This window comes from Peromyscus leucopus, chromosome 7, assembly GCF_004664715.2.
Source record: "Peromyscus leucopus breed LL Stock chromosome 7, UCI_PerLeu_2.1, whole genome shotgun sequence".
Taxonomy (NCBI): Eukaryota; Metazoa; Chordata; class Mammalia; order Rodentia; family Cricetidae; genus Peromyscus; species Peromyscus leucopus.
In genome coordinates, this window is record NC_051069.1 from 107,266,266 (window position 1) to 107,284,277 (window position 18,012).

The following is an 18,012-nucleotide window of genomic DNA, read 5'->3' on the forward strand; positions in this document are numbered from 1 at the left end:
TGAGGCACAGAAAGAGGGTAGAGGCCACGTGATTATGTGGTGGTCTGTTTCTCACTATCTTTCATTCTGTTACTGTGACAAATACCATAACCACAGGCAACTTAGAGAAAGGAAGGGTCTGTCTGGCTTACAGTCGTAGACCATCATAGAGGGACGACAGAACAGAAAGTCAAGTGTTGTAGACCATCCTGGAGGACAACAGAAGAGGAAGTCAAGTGTTGTAGACCATCCTGGAGGACAACAGAAGAGGAAGTCAAGTGTTGTAGACCATCCTGGAGGACAACAGAAGAGGAAGTCAAGTGTTGTAGACCATCCTGGAGGACAACAGAAGAGGACGTCAAGTGTTGTAGACCATCCTGGAGGACAACAGAAGAGGACGTCAAGTGTTGTAGACCATCCTGGAGGACAACAGAAGAGGACGTCAAGTGTTGTAGACCATCCTGGAGGACAACAGAAGAGGACGTCAAGTGTTGTAGACCATCCTGGAGGACAACAGAAGAGGACGTCAGGCAGGAGCCTGAAGAAAAACCATGGAGGAATGCTGCTGGCTGGCTCAGTCCCAGGCTCTAGCTTCTTTATTCAGCCCAGGACCACCTGCCCCGAGAATGGTGCTGTCCACAGTGGGCTAAGCTCTCCCACAGCAAATATCAGTCAAGACAATCGGTTCCTCACAGGTATACCCACAAGCTGATTGGATCTAGGCAGCTCCTCAGTGGATGATTTTAGATTCTCACCTAGGTGACTCTGGGTTGTGTCAAGTTGTCAAAGCTAACCAGGACAGTTCTATACAACAAAATCCTGACCAAAAATTACCATGTAATAATGACTGCCTAAGTACTGCTCATAGGGACTGAGGAAGTAAGCCTGGGAAGGGACAGGTATGATAGCAAATGGCGTACTCCGAGGGAAAAGGTGGGTGGCTCTGGTACAATTCGAGGTATAATTCACACCTGAGAACACGCCAGTCTGAGACAAGGAAACATGAATAAGTGTTCTCTTGAATTCCCAAGCACTTCTCTCCTGTGTCCCCAGGAAAGATGGTTCTAGAAACCAAAGGTCATCCTCACACTCACTGGTGCTATCATGTGTAAGGAGACCTGTGAGGATCCTGACAGGGCTGTGGCAGCCTGGACAGCATCCTTCCACAGCCTGTTCTTAGAGAGTTGCTATGTGGTCACAGCCATGTGAAGCAGGACCAGAAGCCAGCATTGAAAAAACAAGACATAGAACAACACTTGGAAAGGGGGGGGAAATAGGAATGAGCGAAACCGTCCAGAGTGGAACAGGTACATGGAAAGTGTTGGTCGTTCCATTACTTCTGCAGCATCAGAGTGACAAGTCACAAACAAGCCAGTCCATTCCCCTTAACCCCTCCACTAGGACAGTTCCTAACATACTCATCTATAATATTACAAGCAGCACAAGCATGCTGTACTTCAGACTATCTCCTAACCATGTGGCTTGATCGTTTCTTCCAAAGGACCAGGAAAATTCATTAATGTTCTATGCTGAGCTCTAGCAAGATAGAACTCAAAACCTATTCATTAAAGCAGCCTAAAGTGACCCTTATTATTTGTATGGGCCAGTCATTCCAAACAACTGGCTACTCAACCAGAGGTACTGACACCAATCGTGGAAGACCAAGAATAAACCTGGAAAGCAGAGCCTATCTCCCAAGGCATGCTAACCCCAGCCCCGAATTTAACTATATTTGTAGGTTGGGTTTTTTGTTTGTTTGTTTTGGGTTTTTTTTTCTTTCTTTTCTTTTTTTTTTTTAGTATTTTTATGTATAATGAATGTTTTGCCAACTTGTACATGCATGTCTGACACCCAAGGAGGCCAGAAGAGGGCATCAGATCCCCAGGACCTGGTGTTACAGACACTTGTAAGCCACCATGTGAGTGCTGGGTTCCGGACCCAGGTGCTCTGCGAGAGCAGCCAGTGCTCTTAGCCACTGAGCCACCTCTCTGCTCCGTTAGTTTCTTATGTCTCAGTTCAGTGCTCCTGTAGAAGTGTTTTTCAATTGTTCTAATGATGTACCAATCGGTGAAGTTCTTGGCCTCAGGCTTTTAGGCAATGTGCCCATAATTGCACACCCGGAAATATGGCCTGAGCTCCCTTCTCTGTCCTATGGGAAACTCTGAAAAGCTTAAGCCTTGGCTGGTGTGTGAGTCAGTGTTGGAACAGCTGCCAAGACAATAGCTCTGTGTCTGTGTTACTTCAGGTTAGCTCTGGTCTGGAAGTCCCTTCTCCCCATGATGCTATTGGAAAGTGATAGACTCTTTAGGAGGTAAGACTTAACTGTGGGCCTGCCCTTGAAGATGATATTGGGACCTGGACCCCTTCCTCTCTCCCATCTCCTTGACATTGTGAGGTAAATATACTTGCTCCATTCTACACTCCCGCCAAGATGTCATGCCTCACCACAGGCTAGCTGATCATGAGCTAGAACCATGAGCCATCTCTACTTTCACATTGTGTCTCTTAGGTATTTGTTACAGTGATAAAGATAACTAGAACACAGTTTAAATACCAAAGAGCTCTCTAAGGAGAGGGCCACATCTCTGTACCTCCAATTCTAACTCATGAGATGGTCACAAAAACATCTTGCAAATAAATCTATGACAGAGTACAAGCCCTATGCTAGGCACAGAGCCTTGGGCATAGCCCTTGGGTCCACCAAGTAAACCTTTGAATGAGAGGCCTCTCAGCTACACCATGTAGCATATAAGTGGTAATTCTGGTTACTGTCATTCATGATGGTATTGACCTTCACATTCAAATGGTTGGCTACTCTCCACCGTGACCTGAGTATCTGTATGAGTCTGCTGGACCAGTCCTAGATTCTGTAGATAAACTTACAGATGTCATGGTTCATCACGAAGGAGAATAAAATTACAGTAGTGATGCTGAACTGTAGAGTATTGCTGATGGAGTGGAGTGGGGGGCCTGGGGCTTCCTTATCAAGATTTGCCCATTCTGGCTTCTTGTGCCCAGATTGCCCAAACACTCAGGAGAGAGTACTACTCTTTATTCTTGGGGCCAGTTGGCCCTCCTCCCTTCTGCCAGGCCAGGCATCCTCCCTAGAGACAACAATGACTGGATTACAAGAGTACATGGGCCGATAAAGAGCGTCGTGATAGTCCATTGATACTTATCATTAAACAAGAAATTGAACAGGGACATGTAAGAATCAAAACATGCCTGTTTCACACATGAGGGTTAGTTTACCAAAGCTGTTTCTTGTTGTAGAAACATAAAAGACACAAGATGATAGATGAATGGATGGATGGACAGATAGATGGATGGACAGATGGATTTTCTCTGGGTCAACCAGAGTCCTTGGATTAGAGCTCATCTCTCTGAATTGTCTACAGCAATGTGCTCTGAATGCACCCAGCCTCACCTAACTCCCTGCCATCAGGGCCTAGTGTGCAGAAAACATGTCCCCAAGGCTTCCATCTGAGGACTTACAGTCTGGGACAACCATCATTGCACAGGGGCTGGTTATCACCATGGTTACAAGGCAGCAAAGGTGCTGATGTTTCCCTTCTACTGGGGAGCATGCTATAACCTCCAAGTTGATAGTGGCTACACTAGCCTGAGAGCAAGAGTTTCACAGATGACTACTTCCCATAGTTCACACTCACACTCAGAATTCCTCCTAAAATGTCTCATTCTGAACTGGTGTGATGAAATATGTCTGTATTCCTGAGATTCAAGAGGCAGAGGCAAGAGGATTTAGGGTTCAGGTCTAGCCTGGGCTAGATAGTGAGGCCTTATTTTTGCAACAAACAAGAATCCTGCCCTGGAGAAGAGGGCCTAAAGCCCACTGGAGGACCTTAACACCATCTAACTTTTCAGGTCTTAACTCAAGCGCCCATAGGAACCACCCAAAGAGCTTTCTACCAACACATACCCAGGCTGCCCACTTTGGTTCAGAGGGGCCAGGCAGGGGCCTCCATGTGGCCTTTTTAACAAAGCTGTCTATGGACCACCATCACCGTCTTCCCTGCAGCATCAAACAGATTCGGGGAGGTGCTGCAGTCTAAAGGCTCAGCTCCATGTCAGGGCCTGGGGCTCGGTGAGAGGAGCATGGCTGCGCTCTCTGCATCATGTCCTCAGCCGGGTCTGGTGCGCAGCTGTCCCTCCCGGAAGATTCTGCTCCCAGTTAGGAGTCAGGGACAAGTGCTCGTTGTTTATCACCCTGAAGGCTGTTAAGCAAAAGGAAAGTGGTGCGAGATTGCTCAGAGACAACACACAGAACAGAGCGGGGAGGTTACAGTAATGTCAGAGCGTCCCTCCAAGAAGAACCCCACAGCTTGTGCATGCCGCCTTTCCCCTTCCGTCTCTTCCCAGCAAGAGGCAGCCACTAGTGCGCCCTCCCCCTGTATTCACCTATTCTGCACATCTCACATAAACAGAGTAATGTATGTGACGGAGTCATTTCACTTAGCATTTGGATTTCAAGAGACACCTACGCTGCGATATGTATGCATCAGCACTTTCTCATTATTGAACAATATCCCATTCCATGAATACTCCACGTTTTGTCTGCTGTTGATCAGCTGATAGAGGCTAGATCGTTTCCTTCTGTGTTAAAAGGTGTTAACACTGTTCCCTTAAAAGCAGGCATCTGTTCTCAACTGTCAGTCATAGAGCCCTCTGTTCTGAGCTGGGCATTTTATAGGCATTTGCTAGAACAATGAGTGAGTTGTGAATGGTTGAATGAATGAATGAATGAATGAATGAATGCACCCATGAATGCAAAGACAGAGTATAAGGCAATGGCAGAGGATACAGCACCATCTGCATAGTCCACATGACATATGACAGAGTTTATGTCAGAGCCTAAGTCTCATGTACAAAATGTTCAAACGAGAAGTCTTTTCTCACACCCACGTTGTGTTCTGTTCTAGATTCATGGAGCTGGGGGTTGGATGAGGAGACAGGAAGTTACATTTAAAGACAATGTGCAGAGAGGCAGGTCTGGGCATGGACTTTGGGCATCCATATGCCCTCTCCAATTGGCTCCATTCTTTGCCCACTAAGAACCCTTCAGCAAGTGATAGAATACCTTTGCACTCCAGTTTTCTCCTTGTAAAGTGAGAATTAAGAGGGAACCAAAGTCCTTAGACAATGGACTTAACTCAGTGCCTGTCATGTTAGTGAGGCATGGCTGAGCAGATTCATTTGGAAAACCATCCCACATTCTCCAACTCTGGTGAGGCATCAGGGGGTCATCTCAGGCAGGAGTCATCTGACAGGTGATAACATTCAGACTTGCAGAAAGCATGGTTTATTTGCATGACAACATATAACTGTTGCATATCCAAACCAAAGGTCAAAGCCTAGACACGAGTGCCGAAGCACATTCACTTTCTAGGCTGCAGGCCCCATGTGTTTCACCAATGGGAATTTCACGAGCCCTGTCCAGGAGAATGGACCTCTGGAGCAGGACATTCTGTGATGAGGAGGCTGACTCATGGTTGAAGGGAACCAGTGAAGGCTTCTCCAGGCGTAATCCCTCTTTCTGTGGAGCCCCGTCATTAGGAGCTCTGCTTGCCTCCGGTTCTTCTGTTAAATAGGGAGTTTGGACTAAAACACCTCTGAACAGAACCCCCTATCAAAGGACCCCAAAGAAAGAGCCTTAGAGGAACACACACCAAGAGCCAGACATGGAGACCTGAGGGGCCTCTTCAGTTTGGCAAACATATGTAGGAACTAGAAAATGGAAAGTCAAAACTCCAAGTTCACCCTCACTCTAAGAGTAAGCTCACCATGGAACTCACAGACATTCTGTCCAAAGGCTGCTGTGTTGGTGGCCCAGTAAGTCCCTTCTCGGAGTCTGAAATCAAACCCTCCTGAGCATGAGAGGAAGGGGACCAAAAGGCCAGAGAGGCGCACTGGCTCCATTGTCTGATCCTCTGAACACCCCCACGTTGTTACAGAGTCTGGAACCTGGCACTGCTGGCCATGTGCCCAGAACTGGGGCAGCCAAGGTTATGTCTGGAAGAGAGGGCTTCTTCGGAGCCAGCATCCCTCGTGCCAGGCAGGCCAGCGAATGAGCTGGTGTTTGCAGACGAGCCAAGCCCACTCACTCAACAAATGCAAAGTCAAGAGTTAAGCGCCAGGCACCAAGAATACAGAAGCATGTGTGTGCAGACCAAGGATGCTTTCCATCATTGTGTGTGTTTTTAATTAATTGATGATTTCCTATCTTGAGCATAATGTGCATTGCTATAAAATTTCAATTGGATTACCTGTGATTGCTAGGGAGGAACCCTGTCAGCTGCCCTGCTAGCCAGGGGGAAAAATGGGACTGGGAAAAGGGCCAGTTAAGTGAATTGGCCTAAAGTCCAGTCCAAGATTTCACAGTCAAAATATTTTCAAAATATTTTGTTAGGACTTTGCCTGCAAAATAAATAGAGACTTGTGAAAATAGGTTGGCTTTATGCTACATTTAAATATCACTTAGTACTTTGTAAGTATGAATTTCAAAGATACCTTAGACCCAAGGTAAAAGCTTGATGGTGTTGATTAGCCTCTTTAAAACACACTGCCAGGGCTGGACAGATGGCTCAGTGGTTACAAGCACTTGTTGCTCTCTCAAAGGACCAGGGTTTGATTCCCAGCACCCACATGGCAGCTCTCAACCATCTGTCCCAAGTTATCCAGTTTCCTTTTCTGGCCTCTGAAATTACCAGGCCTATACATAGTGCAATACATACATATAGGCAAAATACCCATACAATAAAACAAAATAAGTAAGTCTATTTTTTAAAATAAAGTAACAATGCCTGAAAAGCAACAAAGTATTGGATGAACAGCTACTGCATGAAACCTTTCTTAATATATGATGCCTCACACCTTCACCTTTTAAATGTGTGTGTGTGTGTGTGTGTGTGTGTGTGTGTGTGTGTGTGTGTACCTTAGCTCTCTCCTTCAACCATGTGTGTCCCAGGAATTAAACTCTGATCATCAGGTTTGGGAGCAAGTGCCTCTACCCACTGAACTATCTTGCCAGCCTAGTCTTCTTGCCTGGGATACATGGGACCCAGTTTCAAGACATTCACACGTGCAGGGGGTTGGGGAAGAAAGAGAATTATGAATGAACCAATGTTCATCCTGGGTCCCATGACCCCTGAGTCTCCTAGAGATACATATTCAATAGGATATAGCTCAAGAATCTACGTTTTCAAATGTTCCTATGGTGCCGTTAATGTAGGTGATCTTGGGTCTCCACGTGAAGACCCCTAGCTATGTGCATAGCCAGCCATTAGGAAATTTAAAATCAGCCATATCAGTTATTTCTAAGTGCTGAAAAGACTTACAATGGTTTCCTATTATATTTATCTTCTGTTGTTTGCTTGGTTGTATTTTGGAATTTCGGGTATTATATTGCATTACTATTTTCTAGGATAAATTGTTTTAGTGTTTAACAAAGTACCTAAATCATTAAATTTCACTCAATGAATTTTCACAAAATGGTCAAACCTATGTAAGCAGCACCTAAATCAAGAAAAAATGTCCTGGGGCTGCAGGGATGGCTCAGTTATTAAGAGCACCTGCTGCTCTTGCAGAGGACCTGAGTTCGATCCCCAGCAACCACATGGCGGCTCATGACTGGCTGTAATTCCAGCTCCAAGGGATCTGCTGCCCTTTTCTGGCTTCCATGGGAACTGTATGAATATGGTACAAACACATACACATAAAATAAAAAAATTTAAAAATTTAAGAGCATCCTCAACACCAGAAACTGCCTGTGTTATTTCGTGACCTTTGAGCCCACATTTTGTCATTTCTGTTTCTGCGTGTTTGATTAAGTACTTTAGTGGCAGGATATAGCTATAAATTAATGTATTGTGGCAAATGCTTTTATTTTTAAATATTTATTTTATATTTATGAGTGTGCCTTAGTGTATGTATGTGCACTACATTCATGCAGGAGCCCAAGAAGGTCAGAAAATGTGTCAGATCTTCTGGAACTGGAGTTACAGTTGGTTTATGAACTGACAGGTGGATGCTGGGACCCAAACCCCAGTTCTCTACAAGAGGAGTGAGGACTCTTAATCACAGAGCCCTGTCTCCAGTCCAGATGTTCTTTGTTGTTATTGTTTGAGACAGGGTTTCTCTGTGTAACAGCCTTGGCTGGCCTAGAACTTGCTTTGTAGACCAGGCTGGTCTCGAACTCACAGAGATTCACCTGCCTCTGCCTCCCAAGTGCTGGGGTTAAAGGTGTGCGCCACCACACCCAGTGCAAATGTTCATATTTTTAGTAGAAAATTTATAGAAGTTTTTGTCTTAGTTAGGATTTCTACTGCTACAAAGAGACACCATGACCACAACAACTCTTATAAAGGAAAACATTTAATTGGGTGGCTTACAGTTTCAGAGATTCAGTCCATTATCATCATGGTGGAACATGGCAGCGTGCAGGCAGACGTGGTGCTGGAGAGGGAGCTGAGAGTTCTATATCTTGATCCCCAGGAAATAGGAAGTGAACTGTGTACCACACTGAGTGTAGCTTTAGCAAAGAAGACCTCAGAGCCCACCCCCACAATGACACACTTCCCCCAACAAAGCCACACCTCCTCCAACAACGCCATAACTCCTAACAATGCCACTCCCTTTGGGGAGCATTTTGTTTCGAACTACCACAGGAGTGTAAAAACAGACCCTGAAAATTGGGTGGAAGAGCTGGGTGTGGTGGTGCATGCTGGTAATCACAGGAGGTGGAGGCAGGAACATCAGGATTAGGAACGTGAGGACGTTCTCAGCTATGATGCTACTTTTCTGTCTGCAGACTATCAGTGCCATGGATGTCCTAACTTGGTCTCAGGAACATAGAGAGGCCTGTGGGTCATGAGAGCCTCCTGGATTTCCTCTGATCTCAGAAATCTTGTGCCTAAGTCAAACAAGGTAGCTCCCTGTAGCTGCTCCCCACATTCTCTCAAGACAGTGTTTGCAGAGCCAGCCAAGGCTGGAAACACTGTACCCATCACCTCACCTTGGCATCTACTTTCCATCCTGGGAAAGCTGTCCCTTGAGCTACAGAAAGAAATCCTATTTTCCGTGGTGTGTTTTGTTTGTTTGTTTTGTTGTTGTCTTTTCAAGGTATGATTATTTATTTGTTACCCTTAAAGACTTATTTTTGACTGGACTCAGCCTTAGAAATAGAAGCTCTCAAGGAGGACAGCCTGCGTCTCTTGGCAATCTGTTCCTGGTGCTTTTCTTTGGCTTCCTGAATTCTCTCCAAAAGTTTAGCATACTCTGCAACCTCCTCCTTGTTTTTCTTAGTACATTGTATCTTCAGGGCCATACATCAGTGTTTGTGCTGCAGGACACATGGAGTAACAAGATGCTGAACCTTGGGCGCTTTGGTCCTGGGCTTCTTTCTTACCTTCTTCTTTGTTTAAGGGCTCGCTGATAATGTGTTGATGGACATCATCTTTAGAGATATTAGAAAGCTTTCAGATTCTGCTAGCTCTTTTAGGTTCTAATCAATGAGGTACAATAGTGTCTGTCTGTCCAGGAATATCCTTCTCTCCTTTCTTTTACAATAACTGAGTTGAGAGCACTCAGATTGGCATCTACAGTGTATCCTCGAACAGACCTGCTCTTCTCTCTCCGGTTCTCTTGCTCTCTAACAAGAAGGCCCCTTACTCAACAGCAGGCACACTCCGCCATGGTCAAAATGCCTTGCCTCCTGGGAAACCCTTGTCTGTCATTCCCACCGCTGATCCGGACCACATAACCCTTCCACTTCACCCAGAGCATCAGCAGCTACTTCTGTTGCCGTGCGCATCTCATAGAACATACCAAGCTTGCATCATTCACGTCCATGAGTTTCTGACAGCCAGTGACAAGGAAGGAGATATTCAGCTTCATCTTGACACAGCCCATCGCTTAGGTAGTGCTGTGAAAAAGACATTGTTGTTGCTTTTAATAATTTGTATTTCTTTAGCTAACAAGATATTGAAAGGGGTGTTTAGTGGGTAAATGTGGTAGAAAATGGTACTCATAGGGAGTGGCACTATTAGGAGGTGTGGCTTTGTTGGAGTAGGTGTGGCCTTGTAGGAGGAAGTGTGTCACTGTGGGGGTGGACTTTGAGGTCTCCTATGTTCAAGCTATGCCCAGTGACACAGTTCACTTCCTGTTGCCTGTGAGTCAAGACACAAGAACTCTCAGCTCCTTCTCCAGCACCATGTCTCCCTGCATGCCACCATGTCCTGCCATAATGATAATGGACTAAATCTGTGAGCTGTAAGCCAGTCCCAATGAAACGTTTCCTTTGTAAGAGTTGCCATGGGCATGGTGTCTCTTCACAGCACTAGAAATCCTAAGACAGTAGGCTTGGGATAAAGGAGACAGGAATATAGGTTGCTTTTTAGTACAGACCTCAGGAAACTTCCAGCCCACCTGTGGTCCAGCCCTCCTTTGTACCAGGGCAACCTGGGTTTAGACTCCATTTCTTCTCTCATTGCTATAACAAAATACCTCACAAAAGCAGCTTAAGAAAGGGAAGGTTTATTTTGGCTCACAGTTTAAGGTTCTAGTCCATCATGGCAGGAAAGCGTGGCGGCCAGAGCAGGAGGCAGTGGGTCACATTGCATCTGGAGTCAGGAGGCAGAGAGATGAATTCTGGTGCTCAACTCACTTTTTCCTTAAAAAAAAAAAAACTCATTGTAGTTATTTATTTATATGTGTGTATGTTTGAGTGTGTGTATACCGCAGATATATTTGGAGAGAATGGAGCACAGTTTAGGAGAATTGGTTCTTTCCTTCTACCTTGTGAGTCACAGAGATTAAACTCAGGTCATCTGATTTAGCAGCAAACACCTTTACCCGCTGAGCAATCTTACAGGCCCCTCTTCATTCAGTCTGTATTGCAGCCGATGGGATGGTGCTGTCCACAGTGAGGATGGACCTCCCCTCCTTAGTTAAATCTTTCTAGAAACATCCTCACAGCCATGCTGAGGGGTGGTCTCCTGTGTGATTCCAAATCTGGTTCCGTTGACGACAATGGTTAAGACCTAAAGCATTGGCCTAAAATGATCCATAGTTCTGTCCTCTGCTGCTGCCTCAGGGGACCCTGGGGAAGTGGGTGGGCATCCAGAGAAGATGGATGGGAGGCTTGGTCTCCGAGCTCCTGAGTGCGCCACCGCTGGAGACAGTGAAATGACTGTCAAGGACTTGGTGGCCTCCCTGGGCCCCCCTGGGCCTCTGTCGTCTGGGCAGTCTAGTCATCTGTTGCAATTTTTCTGTTTCAGGAGGAGATGGGCATTTCCTGTGAGCTGCTGGAATCAGACTTCCTCAAGTGCAGCGTGGGATTTCCTTTCATGAGGTCAAAGTCAAAGGTGAGGAGGCCCTTGGCGGAGCCGGGGTACTTCCTAGGCCACTGTTGCCAGTTCTTCCTATCAGTCATTTATTGCTATGCACACACATATGTGCACATGCACACCACACACCCTGCCTCCCATGGTGGCTGGGTGACTACCAGAGCCCTGGCATGTGTCTGTCACTGGTGCTGTGCTCCAGGGGATCTATGGTTACATGATCTGTCTCTTTGATCACACCATCCCCAATCAGGGAAGACACCACAGACCCCTTGGTACTTTGTCAATGTTCCTTCATTAAAAAAAAAAAAAAAAATCTGCCGGGCGTTGGTGGTGCATGCCTTTAATCCCAGCACTCGGGAGGCAGAGCCAGGCGGATCTCTGTGAGTTCGAGGCCAGCCTGGGCTACCAAGTGAGCTCCAGGAAAGGCGCAAAGCTACACAGAGAAACCCTGTCTCGAAAAACCAAAAAAAAAAAAAAAAAATCTGGTATATTCTGTACTATTTTGAGTCTACAACAGAACACAGGAGAATATGTGATATGAACTAGTGACTCACAGACCTTGGGTCCTAAATGTTTTCTGGAGATCCCTCAAACTTTCCCAACAAAAATACCTGCATTCTGGTTCATATTTTGAAAAGTTGAAGGCATTGCGGTCAAGTTGGTATTTAGAAGGAGACAAATTTCTTAAGCTCAAACAGTAATACTATATAGCATAGCAGATATTCATGGAACATTCTGGTGTGTGCCATGGTTAGGAAAAATGACCAGCCTGGTTTGTGGAAACAAAACTGCGATCTAAAGAGGCCAGAGCTGCCTTTGAGTCCGCAGCTATTTTCTGTCAGGATGTTAGAGAAAACTCTCTGATTTAACTTCCCCCTCTGCTCCCCACCCAGTCATCGAACTGTCTCTTGAGCTCATGGCCCCTGCCTGCCATTGTTTTAGAATGGAATGAGGTCTCCTCCTGTCTTGGCGAAACACCTAAACCCATCAACTGCATTTGATGTACCATGCCGCATAGTCCACAGGCCAAGATGGGGCAGACAGAGGAGGACCAGGCACTGTGGGTAGCTTTGCCCATGGTAAAGCATGTAGTTTGAATGCACGCATGTACACACACACACACACACACACACACACACACACACACACACACATCACTTCATTTAAATGTTTTGAGTAACAGAAAATAGATTTCATTAAGAAACCCACACTTGCCAGGCGGTGGTGGTGCACACCTTTAATCCCAGCACTCAGGAGGCAGAGGCAGGTAGATCTCTGGGAGTTTGAGGCCACCTGGTCTACAAAGTGAGTTCCAGGGAAGGCACAAAACTACACGGAGAAACCCTGTCTCAAAAAAAAAAAAAAATCAAGAAAAGAAAAACACTCTTTCTTAAACATGCTACTCTGCTGTAAAAATCCAACTCATATCACAAATCAAACCCAAAATGTATCTAGTTACCTCTCGTAGTAGAATGTGGGTTTCACCAACACGTATTAACTCTGAAAATGTCATAAAGTCAATAGAAATAATAACTGTTGGAATATTGATCTCCTGTTTCTGCTGCACTGGTCATAAATATAAACAACCTTATTCTGCTTTATTTCTTGGAAATTCCACAGACAGATATTAAGACTGTTAGCAAGACTAAGCCCAGAGGTAAGGGTGTGGAGAGGAGGGTTAAAAAAAAAACCAGCAAGTTACCCAAGGCCTGGGCTTCCCCTACCTGTGGCCCCTCACACTCACCTGTCCTCAGATCCTGGAGTCCTCAGGTGCCAGGACACCTGCTCGGCCTCGTGACTACACTTCAGGCTCACTTTGAGTGGCAGTGTTTCTGCCACTCACTTCCAGCCTGACCAGTTTCCGTGCCTCGATCTCTGATTTTGACTTTCACCCAAACCACATGTCCTCACCTCATTTCAGTATTTAGTGTGGTTGACTTAACTCAGATGTTCTGCCAAGTCTGACTCTCCTGGGACAGGGTCTTGATTGTCCCTTCTTTAGTGACCCCCTACCCTGTCTTCATGCCTCATCCTCCTCATAAACCACGTCCCACTGCCACAGAGATTTCTGCCTAGAAAGGGGATGTTTGTGTCCATCATAGATAATGATCCAAGTTAATGGTCCATGCCCATTGCTCTCAAGTAGCATTCAGTTTAAAAGAATTCAGTGTCTCAAAAAAGCATGCAGTTGCCTAGAACTTACTTTAATGTAAACCAAATAATTGAGGTATGTTAAACAGTTCACAATCTGTCAGCATTTGCTGGAATTAAAGACCATCTTCTAGACGTCACAGCTGATGAGATATGTAAACTTGGCGAGCCTGGGGAGATGATAGAGGTGAAGCCAGAAACTCCTGGTTTTCAGTTCCCGTGTGCCACTTCCTCTGGGACTTGCTGTGGCTGAAGGGGGTGATGTGCCTCTAACTAGAGTTGGGGAAAGGGCAGTTCTGCTATGGAAGCCCCTTGTCTGAAAATCAGATAGACATAAAAAAATAACACTTGAGCTTCCAGAGGACATAAGCTGCAGACCATTCTAAAAAACTGGTCTGCAAATTCAAAATGTGGAGTGCTCATGGTTGCCAAAAGTGACTTCTTTCTTTTTCCCTAGTATGAGTTCAGTGTCATCTTTGACACAAGCCACCTGTCTGGGGAAGAGGCGATTCTCAGCTTCATCGTGACTGCTCAGAGGTAAAAAGGCCATAAACAGACTTTTTTCAAAGATAAAAACATTATGGGCTTGAGAAAGGACGTGCCTTGGGCACCCCTCGGATGCAGAGGGTACGGAAGTGGTTACTCGGTGATAAATCCCCATAGCCCTGGGTGGGATCTGACCTCTGCAGGGTGGTCATCAGGTTCTGCTTGCTGAATGTATTTGTTACTTCTCTCGCTGCTGTGACCAAATGCCCAATGAGAGGAAGCTCAGGGAGGCCAGGCTCGTGTCGGCTCATGGATAAAGGGATACAGTCCATCGGGCTGGGAATTCGTGGGAGGAGGCTGCTCTGCGAGGCTGTTTGCTCACATCTCAGTGGCCCAGGGATTAGAGAGCTGGGACCAAAGGCAGGCGTCTGCACGCTCCTATTTCTTTGAAATGTCCTGTATCTGAGCTTCCACAGGAAGATCCAACTTCCACTGAGTGCAGGTTAACCCTCCCTCTGTTGGTCTTCCCCGGGAGTCTTCTCACAGACATGCCTGGAGGTGTGTCTCCTGGGTGACTGTAAATCTACTCAAGCTTAGATCAAATCCAGTTAGGACTAACTGTCACCCCTCGTCACCACTTCTGACTGAGCCTGGGAGACCTGAGGATCAGCTAGTCATGGGGAAGTCTACAGCTGAGGAGACAAAAGCTGCTGAGGTGATGTTCTAGTTTAAAGTCATATAATTAATTGGCCTGTTCCTGCTTGGCCATGTTTTCCAAATCAGGCAGATGTTCTCTGTGAATTGTCAGGCTAGGCCATCTGTTTCTCAGGGATACACACTGAATCCTTTCACAGAGAGGGGAAAGCCACCTGCAGCCTGATGGCCTGGTGAAGCCAGCTGGCAGAGGCACCCAAGTAGTGTACCTAGAGAACAGGACTGTCCCGGAAGCCAGGTAGACAGACAGAGAAGCGTATGAGGGATGGTACTTCTCTCCCTAGGAATGTGTGTAGCTGTGGGTGCCTGAGCTAGCCTTTGGCTAGGAATGTGTGTAGTTGTGGGTGCCTGAGCTAGCCTTTGGCTAGGAATGTGTGTAGCTGTGGGTGCCTGAGCTAGCCTTTGGCTAGGAATGTGTGTAGCTGTGGGTGCCTGGGCTAGCCTTTGGCTAGGAATGTGTGTAGCTGTGGGTGCCTAGGCTAGCCTTTGGCGTTTAGGAGCCACCTCCTTGAGCCACAACATACACGTGCCTTGAAGCAGCATCTAGGTATCAGATGCCTGGCAGATCCATGAAGGTCAGTAAGTAGGGACAGACCAGCTGTGATGAGGTTCAGGCAGGTGTGGGTGAACACACAAAAAAACATGTTCATTTAAATTTCTAGTTGTGTGGCTAGAGAAATGTCTCAGAAGAGAGTATGTTAGTCTTGCTGAGGACTTGAGTTCAGATCCCAGCACCCAGCTTAGTCAACTTACAACTGTCTGGAGCTTCTGCTCCAATGGATCTCACACCCTCTTCTGGCTTCCCCAGACCTGCGCGCACGCGCATGCGCACACGCACACACACACATACACACACACACTTTGAAATAATTTTAAAACTCTAAGTTCCTAGCTAAAAATATGTTGCAAGAATCCTCTGTGTACCTTCTACCCAGATTCACCGAATGCTGGCATTCCTGATTCATGGATTTATCCTTTCTTTCTATGTAGATTGTTTTTCTTGACAATCTGAAAACACGTTGTAGAAACCATACCCCTTGACCCATAAATGCTCCCTGTGCCTTCCCCAAGGACAAAGCCACACGTGACTGTCAAACTCAGGAACGTCAACATGGGCACATCTAAACCACAGCCGTGGCCCACTTACACCCATTGTCTCGGAGGTGTCTTTCCGGCCCTTTCCCACGGAGTCACAAGACTGAGCTATTTTCTCTTTGCCTTCTTTTCAAGTTCACATGACATTATTGTGATCTGCTAAGAATTCAGGCAAAGAGCAGACAGGGCAGATTTCATTTCTAGAGCGATTCAAGAGCGATTCTAAAGTGATGGTAATGGGGCATTTCCATCCTCAAGCACAAAGTGCATCCATGAATGTCACAGTGCGCCCTGCTGTGCTGTGTCCGTGTGAACCATAGACTTGGGAGTGAATGGTGTCCATGGGCATCCCTAAAAGGAGGAGAGTGGGAACACACAAGGTAATGACAGACGGAGCTGAAAGAGAACGGGTCTGAGTCACCGAAGGCGGGAGCAGGCCCAGAAAATCTGAGCTACATCCTGACAACAGTAAGGAGGTTGCTTCAGGCCTTTGAGAGTTCAGCAGTGCCTAGTTTCACTTCCGTTGCTGTGGTAAAGTGCCTGGGCAGGAAGCAACTCAGGAAAGAAAGGGACCTGTTTGTTTGACACCAGCAGGCTTGAGGCAGTCAGTCCCGTCCATCTGTAGTCAGCAGCAGAGAGGATGAGTGCACACATGCTCACTTGTTGACTGGTGTTCAGCCGGATTTCTCCACTCTTACACAGTTCCAAACCTCCTGCCTAAGGAGTGTTGATGCCCACAGTGGACCGGGTCTTCACACACTAATTAAGACAACCCCCCCAGACACATCCACAGGCCAACACAATGTAGACGATCCCTTATTGAGACTCGTTCTGGGTTGCCTCGTGTCTAAAATGAAAGGTAACAGTCACGCTGACACAAGGTAACAGCTCAGCACACCACACCGTTGTGCTCTGTCTGTTCTTCCACACCCGGCACAGACAGTGGTCATGAAAAGGAACAGGACATGGAAAGGACTCCATGATACAGCCTGCCTCTAGCCTCACTCCTCTCTGGGAGGCCAGAGAGGGCAGGGATCAGAAGCACAATGGAGAGAGCTTCCTCGCCTGTCTTCCAATGACATGTCCACTAGCTAGCGGTGTGCTGGGCTTGAAGGCACAGTGGAAACACCAGGGGAGCTTTGAAATCTGCTGACGCCTGATGCAGCCCCACCCATGCCTGGGATTTGGATCTAATCAGTCTGGGGTGAGAACTGGACACTGGAGTTTGGAGGAAGACTTGATGCTAATTAATGTTCAAGGTCCAGAGCCGCTCTCTGTATAGCCCTGAATGAGTATGTGTCCGCTCGGTAGACAACTGTTAGGTACCTGCTACTTACCAGTTACAGGGATAAACTGTAATGCCCACCACCTACTAAAAACCTCATATACTTTAGTATAAGAATTTCCAGCTAATTCCTTGGGTCATAAATGTTAAAGAGATCACACAGCCATTTAAACATACTGAAATGGTCCACAAACTTGCTTCTCTCGGAGATTTTGTGGAAATCTGGTCTACCCGCCCCAAATAGTTCTCCTAACAAATACTTGCCTCCCTGCTAAGACAGACAGATCCCTAAAGCTCCTTATCTCAAATGTGACGGTTAAAATATCAGCCATTTCTCTCTTCCGTCACCACCCTTTGGAGGACTCTTGCCTACTTACAGCTTTCAAGGGGCATCAAACTGAGACTAAACAGTGTCTCGTGACCCCTCATCTCCACCATCAGCAGCCTGGCCTGGCAGCCCACGTGGAAAAGTCCCAGGACATGGAGATTGAGGAGTGGCAGAAAGCTGTTTGATGTTTGGTCTCTTTATCTCAGCTTTTCAACTTGGCTCATTCTGGAGCCGTCACTTGATGACAGATCAAACCATTATTGGGTGAGAGCTGCCAGCAGCCCCAGGTGGCCGGACAGATGACAGAGAAAGGGAGGACTCTTCCATCAAGAGCCAATTACTCAGGCCTGGAAGGATGCTGGGTGTAGGGAGGGTACAGGGCTAGGATTGTACCAACTGCATTGGCAAGGAAGTCACCTCTAGACTGGCCCTGGCAGTGATTCCAATGCTTAGATTGCTTCCTGGAAAAGGCAAGGCAAGGAATCTAGTCATGTGGGCACCTGATCATGCTGTCCTGTGTGTGGACACCCTGTGAGGGACTGATGTCATCCCATGTACGGAAGACAGATGTGGATCCAGGGGCAGTGACCGTGGCCCTGCATGGTCAGAGT

The 18,012-nt window shown here is 46.6% G+C and overlaps 1 protein-coding gene and 1 pseudogene across 1 annotated transcript in view; one reads left to right on the forward strand and one right to left on the reverse strand.

Moving 5' to 3' along the window:
• Nucleotides 1-18,012, forward strand: part of Itga9 (integrin subunit alpha 9) — a 279,440-nt gene that overhangs the window by 198,980 nt on the left and 62,448 nt on the right. The window contains exons 19-20 of the mRNA XM_037208241.1: nt 11,274-11,360; nt 13,951-14,030. Coding sequence (XP_037064136.1) covers nt 11,274-11,360; nt 13,951-14,030 — 167 coding nt within the window. The remainder of the gene's footprint in view (nt 1-11,273; nt 11,361-13,950; nt 14,031-18,012) is intronic.
• LOC114682500 lies at nt 9,149-9,891 on the reverse strand (annotated as a pseudogene).